The following is a 15,615-nucleotide window of genomic DNA, read 5'->3' as shown; positions in this document are numbered from 1 at the left end:
GAAGAAGTGGAAATTAAAAGGCTCCTTTGACATCACCACCGATAAGGAGCTCTTTTATATGAATTTTATGAGTCTTGAGGACCGGCCGGATGGTGCTAGATGAAGGACCTATCTTTATTCTTGAACCGAAAGTGTTTGTGGTTAAACCATGGACAGTTGAGGTAGGGAACTACAAAAACAAGGTTGCTTCAATCCCTCTCTGGGTGAAGCTAATGGATGTGCCGAAAGAAATGTGGACATTTGATGGGCTTTCCTACCTTGCAAGCTTGGTTGGAGGGACGCCAATGTTTATGGACGACGCAATCAATAGCGAAGAGGAAAATATTATCCTTCGCAAGGTTCTGTATCGAATTCCCAGTGAACTTTGAGTATAAAGACTCTTTAAAGGTTAAGGCAGGAAATCGAGAGGTAGAAATCCCACTTGAGTATCCATGGAAGCCTTTGTCCTGTTCAAAGTGCAAAAAGTTTGGACATGACAACGATAAGTGCTCTGGCAGAACAACGAGGATATGGCAACAGAGGAGGAGAGAGCCAGATAGTGGTGCTGAGGCACCTCCACATCAAGGAAATGAAGGTAGAGGGTCAGGGCATGCACAAGGGGACATTTCAGAACAGGAAGCAATATGTGAAGGAGCAAAGCGCTCTAGAGATAGCAACAGCAAGTGATGAGCAAGCAATGATTATCGAACTGGAAATCGAATGAGCTCGAAGCTTATAATAGTGCAGAGGCTGAACTACATAATCAACTTCCAAGTGAGCGAGCTCTGTCATCAAGTATATCTACGGTCTCCCCGGGCTTAATTGAGTGTACTTTTGAAAATCTTAATACTGAAGGAGCTCAAGCAGTTGTGCAAACACCGATTCAACAAATAAGACCAGTGCACCCCGATGAAGGTAATTTCTGCACTGAAAGGAACCTTTTTGAGGAGCTTGCTGATTTGGAAGATAATGATCTCTCGGATGCCGAGCCTGAACTGTTCGGGGACAAGGACTCCACCCCACGACCACTACTAGAATGCGGTGTGGACCATTTCAAGACAAACAAGAGCTCGAAGAGAAATGAGGTGAACGGTAAGAAACATCGAGAAAAAGAAAGGTAGGGGCCGACCAAAAGGGAGTGGAAAGAAGGGGAGACGGTAACCAATTCCAATGATTAAAATAAGCAGTTGGAATGTTAAGGGGTTAAATGACTTCACAAAGGCAAAACAATTGAATAAATTTCTTGTTGAGAATAAGATTAGTTGTATGGGTATTTTGGAAACTAAAGTATGCATGGGGAAGTTTAGAACCATTGCAGGTTTGGTATGTCCTTTTTGGGCTACAGAGCATAATTACTCTTCTGATGAATATGGTAGAATCTGGATCATATGGGATAGAAATGTTTTGGAAGTTCAAAAGGAGGTGGAAGGGGATCAATTCATACATTGTAAGGTTACTAGTAGGCAGTATGGGTTGTCCTTCCTGTTAACGGCAGTTTATGCGAAGAATAGCAGCCATGAAAGACTGATTCTATGGGACGAGTTAAAAGCCTTAAGTGCAAGGATCCGTGGACCATGGTGTGTAATGGGAGACTTTAATAACGTCTTGTTCTCACATGAAAGAATTGGCGACACGGCAGTTCACCCTAGAGAGGCGCAGCCTTTTGCAAGTTGCTTGAATGTAGCAGGGTTGTTTGACCATTCGGCATCAGGGTGTTTTTTCACGTGGAACAGTGGAGGGGGAAATTCTAGGAAATGGTCGAAAATTGACAGATGCCTTGTCAATGTAGCTTGGTCAGCTATTGTGTTGGCTACAAAAGTGGAAGTCTTAACACAAAGATTTTCTGTTCATTGTCCGCTGTTGATGACGTTCCAAAGCTCCTTCAGAAACCACCCCCCGTTTCGATTTTGCAACTTATGGTTGAAGCATCAAGATTTTGAAGAAACTCTTAAAGTGTGCTGGGACATAACAAACCATGGCAGCCCCCCGTATATGTTAACTAGAAAGCTGAAAAATTTGAAGCTAGTTTTGAAAGGTTGGGCAAGGAGTTATTGCTATGATACTCAGAAAATAGTGACTGAAATGAGAGTCCAATTGAAGCAAGTCCAAGAAACACTTCACCAGAACCCTCTGGATTGCTCCCTCAGTACAAAGGAGTTTGAGTTGAGAGAAAAGCTTTGTTATTTGATAAAACTGGAGGAAGCAGATCTTTTCCATAGAACTGATATTGACTGGTTGTCGTTTGGGGATAAATGTAGTGCCTATTTCTTTAATGCACTAAAGGAAAAGAAGTCTCGAAACCATGTATGGGATATCATCGATGCGCATGGTATTCGAAGAGAGGGAAGAGAGCCAATAGCTAATGCTTTTCTGCAGTACTACTCAAATTTACTGGGAGTCCCCTCTGCTGCCTCCTGTGACTCTGGGTTGTTCTGTAATTTGCAAGTGAAGGAGATTAATCAGAGTACAAGCAGATTTCTAGAGTCTCCGATCACTGATATGGAGATAAAGGAAGCTCTCTTTGCCATGGAGGATAATAAGTCGCCTGGTCCAGATGGCTTCAATGCATGTTTCTTCAAACACAGCTGGGCTACTATTGGGGCTGATTTCACCGCAATCAAATACACATTTCTTGAGGAAAGAAAATGGCGGGGAGGGATAAATTCCACTCTCCTCTGCCTTGTGCCAAAAGAGAAGAATGCTACGACCGTGGGCTCTTTCAGGCCCATAGCATGCTGTAATATTGTCTACAAGTGTGTATCAAAGGTTCTAACCAACAGAATGAAGACTTGTATATCCTCCTTAATCTCAAGTACACAATCAGCTTTTATACCGGGGAGGTCGATTCAAGATAACCTGCTATTAGCTCATGAGCTTCTTAGGGGGTATTCTAGGAAACATGGTCAGAAGAGATGTGCTATCAAGCTCGATATAAAGAAAGCATATGATTCGGTGTCTTGGCAAGCAGTAGAAGCTATTTTGCATACTTTTAAGTTCCCCCTCTTGTTCATTGAATGGCTCCAAATGTGTTATGCTTCTCCTTCGTACTCAGTACTGGTAAATGGGACTCCGGAAGGGTATTTTGAAGGGAAAAGAGGGCTCCGACAAGGTGATCCAGTCTCCCCTTATTTGTTTGTACTGGTCATGGAGATCTTGAGTGCTCTTCTCTCCAAAGGGCTTAAAAAAAAAAAAATCGATCGCCCTCCAAATGTAGGAAACCTGGACATATCACATCTATGCTTTGCCGATGATGTCCTAATATTCTACAAAGGTAATAAGGAATCTATGCAGGCTATAAAAGACATTTTGCGGGACTTCTCTCATTTCTGAGGGCTTGGTTTAGCAATGAAAAGACTACTCTCCTAACGGGTAGCATGTCGTCGGAAAAGAAGAAGGGCGAGAATTAGCGGAGTTAGTTATGGATATTTCTCTTGAAGCCCCCCATTACTTATCTAGGGCTGCCTCTTACGGCCACTAGACTGGGTATAAGAGAATGTTTGCCTCTTATCGAAAAGATCACGGAGCGTATCTCAAATTGGAAGAATAAGGACCTAAACAGAGCTAGAAGAGTACAATTGGTGAAGTCGGTCCTAGCATCGTTCCAAACCTATTGGGCGAAGACATTTGTGTTGCCAAGAACAGTGATTGAGAAAGTGGGGAAGTTGTGCAATAGGTTCATATGGGCAGGGCCAAATATGGAGAGCAAAATGCATCATGATAGCCATGCTACGCTCAGATTTGACAAGGATCAGGGAGTGCTTGGTCTTGTGGATCCAAAAGTTTGGAATCAAGCTGCGTACTGTGGTTTGGTGGTTAAACTTGCGCAGAAATCAGATTGTTTGTGGGTTAGATGGGCATGGCAGCAACACATAAAACACAAGCAGTTTTGGACGATGAAGGTGCCGAGGGATTGCTCCTGGGTGTGGAGAGGGATTTTGAAACATCGAGAAATCGCATGGAAGTTTGTCAAACATTGTATAGCAAATGGCAAAGGTACTAGTTTCGGCATGATCCATGGTGCTCGGGGCCTCTATACTGAATAACCAAGCTAGAAGCTTGTTAGGCAACATCGTCCCGAGGATGCGAAGGTTTCGCAGTTTTAAGAGAGGGGAGATGGTCTAGTCAGACGTATTGATATGCTTGGGAGGGTGAGGTAAAGGAGTGGATTCGAACCGAGATAAACTCCTACATTGATGAGGATCGGTGACATGGACCCCAAGCAAGATGAGGGAAATTCTCTACATCCTCACCTACTCAGACTTGAAAAAGTGAGAAGTAAGGTAAAATGGTTTAAGATTGTGTGGGGAAATATCCAAGATGCGAAGCACTCCTTTACCACTTGGCAGCTGTTTTGGTACTCTCCCAACTCGAGAATAGGTTGATGGCCAAGAGGGTGATAAGCGCAATCAAAGTGCTTTGCTTGTGTGGGTGTCACGAAGAAAGTTCAAAGACACCTCTTCTTTGATTGTCCGTTCTCGGCCGGTCCGCTGAATTTCAAGATAGCCATGGGATGCCAGAGAGATGGTGCGAGCATCGCGATATTGAATGGTATTACTTGATGAGGCTTTTGCAGAGCAAATACCTTAGCTTCGAAGTGATAAGAGCCTTTACGTCGCGGCAGTCCAAACCATTTGGAATGAGCAAACCGGAGGTCAAGAAAACAGATTTCGGTCGGTGATGTTGTGAGCCGAAAGTCTTGAGCAACAACATGAAGATCTATATGGGTAAAACACCGAAAGTCTAAAAGAGGAGAATGCAAAAGATCTAAACTAGGAATAGGAGTTACTCTAAAGCAAAGAGATGAGGTATGGGTAAAATGGAGTAAAACCACCTAATGGGTTAGTAGTCTTTGAATTCGGATGGATGGGGTACAAAAGGAAAAGGGCCAGCCTATGGTGGAGCGGTAAGGGATTGGAATGGAGATGCTCTAATGGCGTATAATGGCAGCTCAACGAGAATGTCAGTTCTGTACCAGGAGTTATTGGGAGTTCAGAAAGGGTTAGAAGGTGCGGCAAATATGAGGATTAGCAGAATTCAAGTGCAGTTGGATTCTCCGAGAGCGATCGCGGATTTTGGCGAAGGAGGAAGAGGTGCCATGGCATCTGCGGAACATAGCCGCTCATATACAGTTTGAGATTTTGAAGTTCGAGATGGTCACTTTTAAGCATGTTTTTAGCGAGGGTAACGAAGTCGCGCAGATTATCTATCTAAGCTAAGTAGGAACTTTTGTAATGAGTGTGTGTATTTTTATACCACCATTTGGATCTCAAACTTAATGATTTGATCTTGGCGGATAAGGTAGGGAAAATGTATCTGCGAGTTTCATAGTCTCATATATAAAGATTGGGGAGTCCAAAAAACCCCTAGTTATTTCAAAAAAAAAAAAAAAAAAACTTTCTAAGATATTATTTGGGGACATGTCCAGTATTTTATTTTTTTTAAATGGGGTCTAACTTGAGATATTCGGGGTTTGTATATAGCAATTCCCATAATAAAACTTGAAATAAATAAAAAAAATGTTGTTGGCATAACCTTACGTACCCATAAACTTTAAACCCTGAACTCATATGTACACCTAAATATAATGGAGTAAGGAAGAACATAAAACAAATATGTAACATTTGAGTATACAAATAATGGTTAGTTATTGATTTTCTAATTATTATCTTAAAATCAAGATTTTGTCACCCAATGTGTTAACTAATTTTTTCAGTGAATTATTAAAAGTTGACTAATTTTGACCAACTAAATGGTTCATATTAGCTAAACCCTAAACTGAATCTTGTATTGAAAATCCGAAGTAATTTTTGTTAGCCAAAATTCAATAATAAAATTTGAAATAGAGAAACAATGTTATTCCTATTCAATTTTATTTGCATCTATACAGAGTACAAAACCTAAAACTTTGAACTCTAAACCTTTGACCAAATTTTAGTGAATTACTTAAACAATATATGGTTGGTAAAGATTTTCGAATTATTATCTTAAAATCAAGATTTTGTCATCCACTGTTGACCATCCAATGTTGACCAAAATTTAGTGAATTACTAAAAATTAAGCAATTTTGACCAACTATACCAACTATCCAAAACTAAAAAGGTGGTCTGGTAGAATCGTCTGTATCTGAAATGGGGTCTGCCATACAAGGATATTTGAGGACATGTCGGATATTTTTAATTTTTTAAAGTGGAGTCTGCTTTGAGAGAATTGGTAGGTGTATATAGTAATCCCAGATCTGGTAAACAACAACGCGCGTCATTTGTTGAAAAACACACGCGTCTAAAGACACGTGGCCATCCAGCGTCGGTATACGTGTCTTTTATCTTTTTTTTATCGAAAGCTAAGATCTTATTTATTTATAATTCTATATTTACAAAAGCCCCAAGCATCAAAAGCAAGGACTGAAGCAGCAAGAACAGGTGAGCGATGTAACCAAACTGAAGAGAAAGGAGGTAAAAAACTTTAAGTCATCTAAAGACCAAGAAGTGTTTTCTGCAACTGGGTGTGCTCTCCACGTATCTGACGATGCCAAACTAGCAGCATGAGAAGCAAAATAGTCTGCACTTGAATTTCCCTCCCTATAGCACCAAAGAATTCTGAATTCCTCAAAATTTTGTAACAAAGACATGATTTCCCTGTTTATTTTCGCCAACAGCCAATTTGTATCGACCGTTGTAGCAGTCATGTATTGGTACAATAATTGAGAATCAGTTTCCAGTTCAATCTTGCGGATGCGGAGTCTCACAGCCAAATGGATACCATATAACATAGCCAAAAACTCAGCCAAATTGTTGGAGGTGTGAAGTATTGGGATCGCAGCACCCATGATAAACTGACCATTAGCCATTCGTAAAACACAACCAGCACCTCCGAATCCCGGATTCGCAAGGGCAGCTCCGTTTGTGTTGAGTTTTGCCCATCCTTCAATAGGTGGATGCCACTTAATATATATAGTGATAAGCTCCTTGTGTTCTTTTTCATCAAGGATGTCTTTAAGAATTTGCAGCTGTCCATAAATCTTTCTGATGTAAAAAATAGGATCTGGACTGTTGCGGTTGAAACGTGAGTCATTCCTTGCAAGCCAAATGAACCACAAACCCAGTCCTAGCAGGCAAACTTGAATATCCCCTTCAGGCCGCTTCCTTACTGTATTAAACATCTGGAAAATTCTTTGTTTAAAATCCTGAACATAAGAGTAAAGGACGTCGTCGATCATTGTCAAGCAATTTGTGCCACACCATACAGCCTTTGCAAAGCTGCATTCGAAAAAAACATGAAATGGAGTCTCTGAAGTAGTCTCACATAGAGTACACTGCGCATAAACTTGAAAATGAAGAGATGCCAAATGATCCACTGTGGGGATGACACCCTGCAAACATTGCCACAAGAAAAATCTAATTCGAAAAGGTAACTTGAGTCTCCATACAAATTTGAACAAAAACCTTTGTTCGCACACCAAACTACTTCCGGAATTCACCAAATGTAGACATCCATTATATGCTGACTTGACAGAAAAACATCCCGAACTGGTCCACTTCCATTCAAGTTTATCACTATCAGTCGTGTGAAACAAAGGAATGGAAGTGATTTTATGAACAAAATCAGTCGGCCAAAATTGACGAAGCAATTCCAAATTCCATGTGTTATTAGAATGGTTTATAAAATCAGCAACTAACTCCAAATCACATGCCTGTGGTTTTGGAGGCATCGACAGAGGTTCGTTAGCATTTAAAATCCAAGCATCCTCCCATGCTTTAATTGATGAACCGGCCGCGAATGTTCCAAAACAACCAGCTCTAATCACCTTTCGCACCGCACAGAGTTGCTTCCACATGATGGAGTCATTGCTTCGGATTTTTGCATTGAGAAAACTTGTTGAATGGAAGTACTTGCCCTTCATCTGTATCGCCCACATGGAATTTTGCTGTAGCAAATCCCAAGCTTTTTTGGCAAACAGTGCATAATTTTGAAGCTGTAGGTCTTTGATGCCAAGTCCTCCATTACCCTTGGCAGTACAAGCAAGCCTCCAAGAAAAATAATGCATCTTGCGTTCAGAAGGAGAGTGCCCCCAGAGAAAAGACCTTCTTATGACATCCATAGTGTCAACAATCTTTGCCGGTAGTAAAGTGCAAGACATAGTGTGAGTCGGTATTGAAGATAAAACAGAATTTACCAAGGTCAAACGGCCTGCTTTAGATAGAATCTTCGACTTCCAGCCAGCAAGCTTATTTTGAAAACGCTGGAGTAACGAAGCAAATTTATGAATGCGGCCTCTACCAGTAAGATTTGGTATTCCCAAATAGGTCGGCATACAGCTGGTGGAAGGCATTCTGAAGGATTTGCGGAGAAAATAAACAAGCCTCCCCGTGGAGCTTTGGATGATGAAGAATCGAGACTTGTCTTTGTTAATTGTCCGCCGGATACTCGCAAGATTCGATAACAAGTTGTTCAAGTGATATTGCTCCGGCAGACCACATTTCCCAAATACAAAGAGATCATCGGCATACATAAGGTGGGAAACAGCAGCACAATGTCTTGCAAGACGGCAGCCATGAATTAGACCTTGTCTTTGTAACTTCAGAAAATTCAAAGATAGAATCTCAGTGCATATAATGAATAGATACGGAGATAAAGGGTCTCCTTGCCTGAGACCCCTTGTTGGTTTGAAGAAACCATGAGCAGCTCCACTTAAGAGAATAGAGTAAGAAACTTTCTCCACACAAAACATAATGCGGTTAATCAAGTCAATAGGAAATCCAAATTTGGAAAGAACAATTCTAAGGAAAGACCATTCAAGTTTATCAAAAGCTTTTTGCATGTCAATCTTTAAAGCAAAGAACTTGGATTTCCTATTTCCACGACCTCTAATTTTATGATAAAACTCATTGGCTAGAAGAGCATTGTCATGGATACTTCTATGTGGAAGAAAAGCGGTTTGATAAGGGCTGATTATTTTCCTCAGAATAGGGCGTAACCTATTTACAATAATTTTTTAGATTAATTTGTACACTACATTAGTTAAGCTGATTGGGCGATAATGTTCAGGGGATGTAGGATGTGAAATTTTTGGGATTAAAGCAATGAAAGAATGATTGAGTTGTAGTGAAAAAGATCCTTGGGTAAAAAATCTGTTTACCGCATCACACACCTGTGGTCCGACGAGGTGCCAGAAATGATGGAAGAAAATTGCTTGAAAACCGTCAGGCCCTGGAGCTTTGAAAGGGTGCATTTGTTTTAAAGCAAACAAAATCTCCTTATTGTCAATTGGCTTCGCGAGACAAAGAAGATCCTCAGTGGACAAAACTGGTGTCTCTACATTTAGAATCTCCGAATCAAAAGAAGGTTCAGAAGTTGTCATTAAAGTTGCAAAGAATTCCGTCAATCTATCTCCAATCTGGCGCCTTTCAGTGAGTATTGCCCCTGTAGGGTCACTAATCCGGTGAATGAAAGATCTTTGTCGACGACATTTGACTAGAGCATGAAAATACTTGGTATTCAGGTCACCGAACTTGTACCAGTCAGAGCAAGATTTCTGACCCCAGTGAGTAGCCTGTTGGACAAGAAGATCATTGTATCTTTGAATTTGAGTGTGCTCAGCCGCAAACAAATCATCCCCAGGGTCGGTTTGAGAAAGGATTTCATATTGAATCTGCTCAAGTCTATGCTGTGCGTCTTGCATTTTGGTGTCTAAGAGACCGAAAATATTCTTATTCCACCATTTGAGGTTCTTCTGGCATTGCTTTAGCTTATTACACAAGGTAAAAGAGGGAGAGCCCGCAGTGTCAATTTCAAAGGCCAGCTGAACTTGTTCAGTACAGCTCCTATCTTGTAACCACATGGCTTCAAAACGGAAAGGTCTTGGAAGGTGATTTGATTCATTACAAACTTTGATGACCAAGAGCTTATGATCAGAAGTCATAGACATATGATGGTAAACCTTTGTGTTAACAAAATGAAGAATCCAAGCAGCATTAACCAGAGTTCTATCAAGTCGTTCCCATATTCGTCGTCGTCCAACTTGTTTATTTGTCCATGTGAAAATGTTCCCAATGAAGCCCAAGTCGATCAATTCACAGGCAGCAATCATATCCAGAAATGGTATGGCTTGTACAAAGTGGAAAGGTCGACCACCCCTCTTTTCAGTCTGGGTTGTTACTTCATTAAAATCCCCCATCACAATCCATTTTTCATCATTTTGTGGCTTTAGCAGAGGTAAAACAGCCCATTGCATCTTTCGAATTGCCAGTTTTAGATTTCCATATACACAAGACAAAACAAAACTCTCTTCCTTTCCATTCATAAATAAGTCGACATTACAATGGATAAACCAACTGTCAGCTCCCAACACTTCCACCTTCACAAAACTTTCCCACAACAACCACATACCACCTGACAAACCCATACTTGGCACCATATAAGAACGATAGTCACCCAATCTACGTATCATACTAGTAGCTTTATTTAGATTACTACATTTAGTTTCCATTACAAAAATCAACAAAGGCCTAAAAACAGAAATCTTCTTTTTAAGCTCCTCCAAAGTCGAGGAACGGCCACATCCTCGACAGTTCCAGCTGATGCAATTCATTGCTTGGGGTGGAGCTGCTTACGGGCAGCTGCCTTCACCGTCTGGCTTCTCTTACGCCTGCTAGACAGGCACAAAGTATTACTATTTGAAGACATGGAGTTTTCACGATCCTCCATAATTACATGAAGAGGAGTCTTGCATCGCTGCTCTCTGTCCATGTTAAAGCTATCCACCACTTCAGTCTTGACATGGGTAAAGTTTTCATCAGTATCAGCAGCTTTGCCTTGACTAATTTCTTGCCTTTTGAATTGATTCATCTGTTTCGCATTCTCGCCATCCAACTGCGTAGTAAGATCAACCAAAGGAACCACATTAGGATTAGATGGTTCTGTCTGTGATGCGCCTGCATAGAAAGTCTGTTGTGGAAGTGGATTAAACTGAATGGCAGGGAGTTGATGGTTAAAAACAAGTTGATCAGGAAAAATGACTTCAGAGTTGACAGGGTTGTCATTGATCATCCAGTCTTCATTAAAATGCTGACCTGTGCCCAGATTAGAGTCAGGGGTGTTTAATTCCATAATCATCGGTCCTTTACCTTTACCTGATGGTCCTGGGTTGTAATCATCGCCATTTGGTCCTTTCATTGATGTATACAGCCCTTCTACATTAAAAGAGTTCCTGGTGAGAAAAGGGTAATGTCCTCGAGGTGGTTCAGTTGGTGATATCACTTGAGATTCTTGGAGGGGGCGCTCAGCAATTGGTTTTGGGAAAATGCGGTTCTTGGCGTTGTAGAGTTCAAACTTCAAGCCAGTTGAGGTGAATTGAGGTTCAGCACAGAAATCAGCATTATTGTAATTGCAAGAGGCCTGAATATGTCCAATGAAACCACACCGAAAGCAGAAAATTGGTAGATACTCATAGGCAAATTGGATCCATTCCGCCCATTAATCGATTCCGGAAGCTTGAAACCGGTGGAATGGGGTCGTTGACATCAAGCAACACCTTGACTCTTGTTAGTTCAAACCATTTCTTTATGCTTTGGGTATAGTTCTAAGTGCATCGGTTGGGTTGGTCCAAAAAACAACCCGATTCAAGTAGATTATTCTCAACTATTTCCTTGTCCCGAAAAATCTCGGGAAAGTTTAGTAATTGAACCCATATAAAGAACTTATTGAAATCAAGTTCCTTGTTTTCCTTCACATCTATCCAAGGTTCAATCTCGCAAGATATCTTTGCGACACAATCCAAGGTTGCCTTTTGAGGATCGGTTCAGTTTGGTGTTGGTTCTCAAGCCGGACACGAAAAGACTTCATTTCTATAAAGCTCCATCTTAACAATCTTGAAAGGCCCAAAGTTTTTCGGACCAAAGACGCTAGATTTCCGCCTACTATTTTTCCATCCAAGACACGGTAATAAAAATGCTTAGTTTATTATGATCCAACAATTTTGATTTCATACGGTCGAGTAAACAATAGTAGGGGTTGATTTATAAGGCAAACGAACTTTTTGAGCAAAATCAGAAGAAAGGTTTTCCATGTTGTTTGAGTGGTCTTGGGTAAAAGTGTTTTGATCTTTGGAACTGGGCATGGTTATTTTGATAGATAGTGTAAAAATGGGGTTGAGATGATGAAGAAACAGTGAAAGATTGTTTATATAGAAACTCCATTGTCTCATCAGCTTCCGACTCCAGCTCGCGTGGTAAAAACTCATCATACAAAAAAACCCAGAAAACCCAGTCTGCAAGGAAAAAACACCAGAAAACTTAGAGTTCCAACACAAAACTGCATCAAGAAAACGCATCTTCCGCCGTTCTGCTATGCTCTTGCTTTACTAGGCTAATCATGATTAGCGTCAGTCCTATTAGTTTAAACTCAAAACCAATGAAAAAACAAACACTTGTATCAAGCAAATCTAAACTAGCGCATCTTTAAAAACAAGTCCCCAGACAAAGAAAAACAGTAACTGGCTCTCTGGGCTGGATCTGGGCTTAGATGTTTGGGTATGGGCTTAGGGAGAGGGTTGGTGGGAGGTGGAGAGGTGGAGAGGTGGGAGCAGAGTTAAGAAAAGTAGAGAGAGAGAAGAAGAGAAAAAGGCACTCTTTTTTCTCTCAAGGGTCCCTCCTTTTCTGAAAACGAAAGATTTTTACTTTACTTGTTATACTGTTGTTTTATGTTTTTATCTTCTGATGTTATTTGTATATGTTTGTGATGATGTTTTTTCGTGTCTTTTATCTGATGTAGTGTAAATCATCTTTCTCGAGAGGTTGATTGCATGAAGGAACAAGGTAAGTAAAGAAGCAATTTCAAATTCTCTCGCTTATAGAAGTTGGTCGACAGTCTCTATTTTCATTTCACTGCAAGTAATCTAAAACAATTGATCAAGTATTTTTAAAAATAATTAAGAAGAGCTCTCCTCTTACCTCTCGATCTCTATGTCTAGCTTACTACACTACTAAAATATTCTATACTTCTCCAGTTATTTCAATGGCAACATATAGTGCTCCTTCTCCTTGCATGTCGTTTTACGTTGGAAAACATGTTTCTATCAAGGCTTCTTTGTCGAATTTTCCTACGAGATGTAAAAAAAATTCAACAACGAAGACAGTTTTTATTAAATTGAATGGCAGTCCAAGTGAAATAAGTAGTGGAGATTTCAGTAGCAGTCCAAGCTTGACACTTGAGCAAAAGGACTATTATAGTTTGAAAAGACGGTCTACATTATGGGGTTCATATGGTTCTAGTGGTTTTTCTTTGTTCTGCTCAAAGACGGGGACAAAAAATCGCAGCCTGTGAATTTTGATTTTTCTGCTACATTTGTGACTTGGGCGGCTGTCGATTTTATATAGTAGGTTCGGTTCAGTTGTAAAATCATCCCAAGTTGTCAACACACTTTAGACTTTAGTGCCTCGTTCTTGGATCTTCATTTTGCATTAGGCTCGTTAGCTAGCTAACGTTATTTTTCAGCAAATTAACAGAGAAAATCATTTCAATATCTAGTTATAAAACACTTTCTATTGAACTTTTAGAAAAACAAAATGAACACAATATGGAACATTGACATTTTGTGATTTTGTCCACTCTAGTCATTTGGGTTTATTATGGCGATTCGTAGGCGTGGAGAATCAAGAATTAGTTGGCGATTCGAGCTAGTCACTTTCACAAGTCATTTTCATTTTGACGAGGGCGGAAGACGTAGTTATGCACACGTACATAAAAACGCGACGTCACGATGTCTTTTTACGTCCCAAAGAGTATATCTAAAATACTTTAAAGATTACGCCTCTTATCTACAGTGGGGCAATAGTATTTTATTATTTTTTTAATGTATCTCTTGGTTACTTGGTCATTTGTTATTTGCCCATCTATTTTTTGATATTTACCTAATTTATCCTATTTAAAAGAGAGAGAGAACAGTTGTTAGGCATAAAAGAGAGAAAGATATGGTTGGATGAAGAGAGGGAAAAAAAACGTGCATAGCACGTACACCATTCTAGTATATTCATTAATATTCTCACTTAAGTTGTGGTTTTGAGTAACTTGTACTCTTAATCCTTCTGAAACAATTGTTTAGGCCAGCTGGTTTGGACTTGGACTCTACCAAGTACCAACACCCACAAAAAGTCTCAATGTCCAAGTATTTTGGGGGTCCCTTCCTATGGGATTGTTGGTGTGACGGTGTGGGTGTGAGCGTTGTTAGCAATTCGGGATACGATAAAAATACGGTACGAGAATAATTCAAGAATTATTCGGTAACCTAAAAAAACAGTACAGTCAAAAATTCGATCAAAAATTCACAATACGGTAATTATGCAGTGTTTAATTAGTGCACGTTTTAAACATTTGGTTGTAAAAATTCATGATATTATGTTAGTAAATATTAATAATAGTTTTCATTCTCTACAACATAACAAACATATCTAAGCAGTTTAGCTACGAAAACATTGTTGAACAATCCATATAGGTGTCTTCATTTATTTGTTCTTTGATTGAAATTACAGTACAAACTTCAAGATACACATACCGTGGCTTGATAATTTAAATATTGTCTAAAAAGTATAAAAACAAAATTTTTGGATTAATTTATTACTAAAGATGTAAGAGTGAGAGACTTAAAGTAAGAGTGAGGACATAAAATACATAAAAAATAACAAAAACGCAACCAAATTTTTATTCACTTTTTATTTTTTATTTTTTTTAATGCCAACAACCAATAAATTTTTTAACCGAATTTTTTAAAAATTTGTTAAAAATTGTATTATACTTTTAAAGGCAAAAAATCGCGAATTAGTTTGAATCTTTTAAACATTCGGAAGTATTAAATATATGACGTTTCAAAGATTCTATTTGCGAATAATTCGGCAAATTACTAACAAGGGACATGAGTGCCACCAGTTTCCAAAGGTCAGATTTTAGCAACAAGAGTGTAATATCGAACATATATAATATTGTAAGTTAAAAATCATGTTTTCTATCAAATACTCAAAATTGTTCCAAAAAATAAAGATACAAAAGTAAAATATATGTAGCTGATATATTGCGAAATTTTGGACCAGTGGCCTACTTATTTTAAAATGAAAAGAGGATGGGATGGGTAAAATATTATATTTGGTGCTGAGGTTTCAGTGGCTTAAACTTTAGTCCCGTGGTTCCTAATTAATTAATCGTGTTCTATTGTAAATGCAGGGAAAGCCATTGTTGTGTATACGCAACCATTTCAGGAAACCAAAATAGAGAAAACATCTGTTAACAAGGAAAGGAGAGTTGTAGTTAAGGGTGGAATTCGAGCTAAACAAGCCGAGCTTTACCATGTTCAAGCTCGGCTTGCTAATTAAACGAGTTTTAAATTGAGCTCGAGCTCGGCTTATCTAGTTAAACGAGTGAGCTCGAGCCAAGCTTAAACAAGCCAAGCTCAAGACGAGCTCCGAGCCCTCGGTTATTTTACACTATAAATATGCTATTTGAACTAAACGAGCCGAGCTTCATCAAGCTCATTTGTTATACGATCGAGCTTTTATTTGAGCTTGAGCTCGGCTCATATAGTAAACAAGCGAGCTCGAGCCGAGCTTAAAAGAGCCAAGGCCAAGCCGAGCTCCGAGCCCTCGGCTCAAA

General features: G+C 39.6%; 2 protein-coding genes across 2 annotated transcripts in view; one reads left to right on the top strand and one right to left on the bottom strand.

The window, feature by feature from the left end:
* Positions 1–6,367: 6,367 nt before the first annotated feature.
* On the bottom strand, positions 6,368–10,426 carry LOC147502271 (uncharacterized). The gene is made up of 3 exons (XM_086604495.1): positions 9,225–10,426; positions 7,436–8,954; positions 6,368–7,348 (listed from the first exon to the last, which is right to left on the bottom strand). The coding sequence occupies exons 1-3, from the start codon at positions 10,424–10,426 to the stop codon at positions 6,368–6,370; spliced, it is 3,702 nt and encodes a 1,233-aa protein (XP_086460621.1).
* A 4,667-nt stretch (positions 10,427–15,093) lies between these two features.
* LOC147502268 (3-oxoacyl-[acyl-carrier-protein] synthase II, chloroplastic-like) overlaps positions 15,094–15,615 on the top strand; it is a 59,444-nt gene continuing 58,922 nt past the window's right edge. The window contains exons 1-2 of the mRNA XM_086604494.1: positions 15,094–15,097; positions 15,190–15,279. Coding sequence (XP_086460620.1) covers positions 15,094–15,097; positions 15,190–15,279 — 94 coding nt within the window. The remainder of the gene's footprint in view (positions 15,098–15,189; positions 15,280–15,615) is intronic.

Source organism: Coptis chinensis, chromosome 4 (genome assembly GCF_015680905.1).
Source record: "Coptis chinensis isolate HL-2020 chromosome 4, ASM1568090v1, whole genome shotgun sequence".
Lineage (NCBI taxonomy): Eukaryota > Viridiplantae > Streptophyta > Magnoliopsida > Ranunculales > Ranunculaceae > Coptis > Coptis chinensis.
This window is presented reverse-complemented; position numbering and strand designations above follow the sequence as displayed.

Coding starts and splice junctions, on each gene's coding strand:
- LOC147502271 (XM_086604495.1), bottom strand. CDS start 10,426: ATGATACGTAGATTGGGTGACTATCGTTCTTATATGGTGCCAAGTATG. Junction 8,955..9,224: donor ATTGACAATAAGGAGATTTT/GTTTGCTTTAAA, acceptor TATTGTAAATAG/GTTACGCCCTATTCTGAGGA. Junction 7,349..7,435: donor TGAATTCCGGAAGTAGTTTG/GTGTGCGAACAA, acceptor CAATGTTTGCAG/GGTGTCATCCCCACAGTGGA.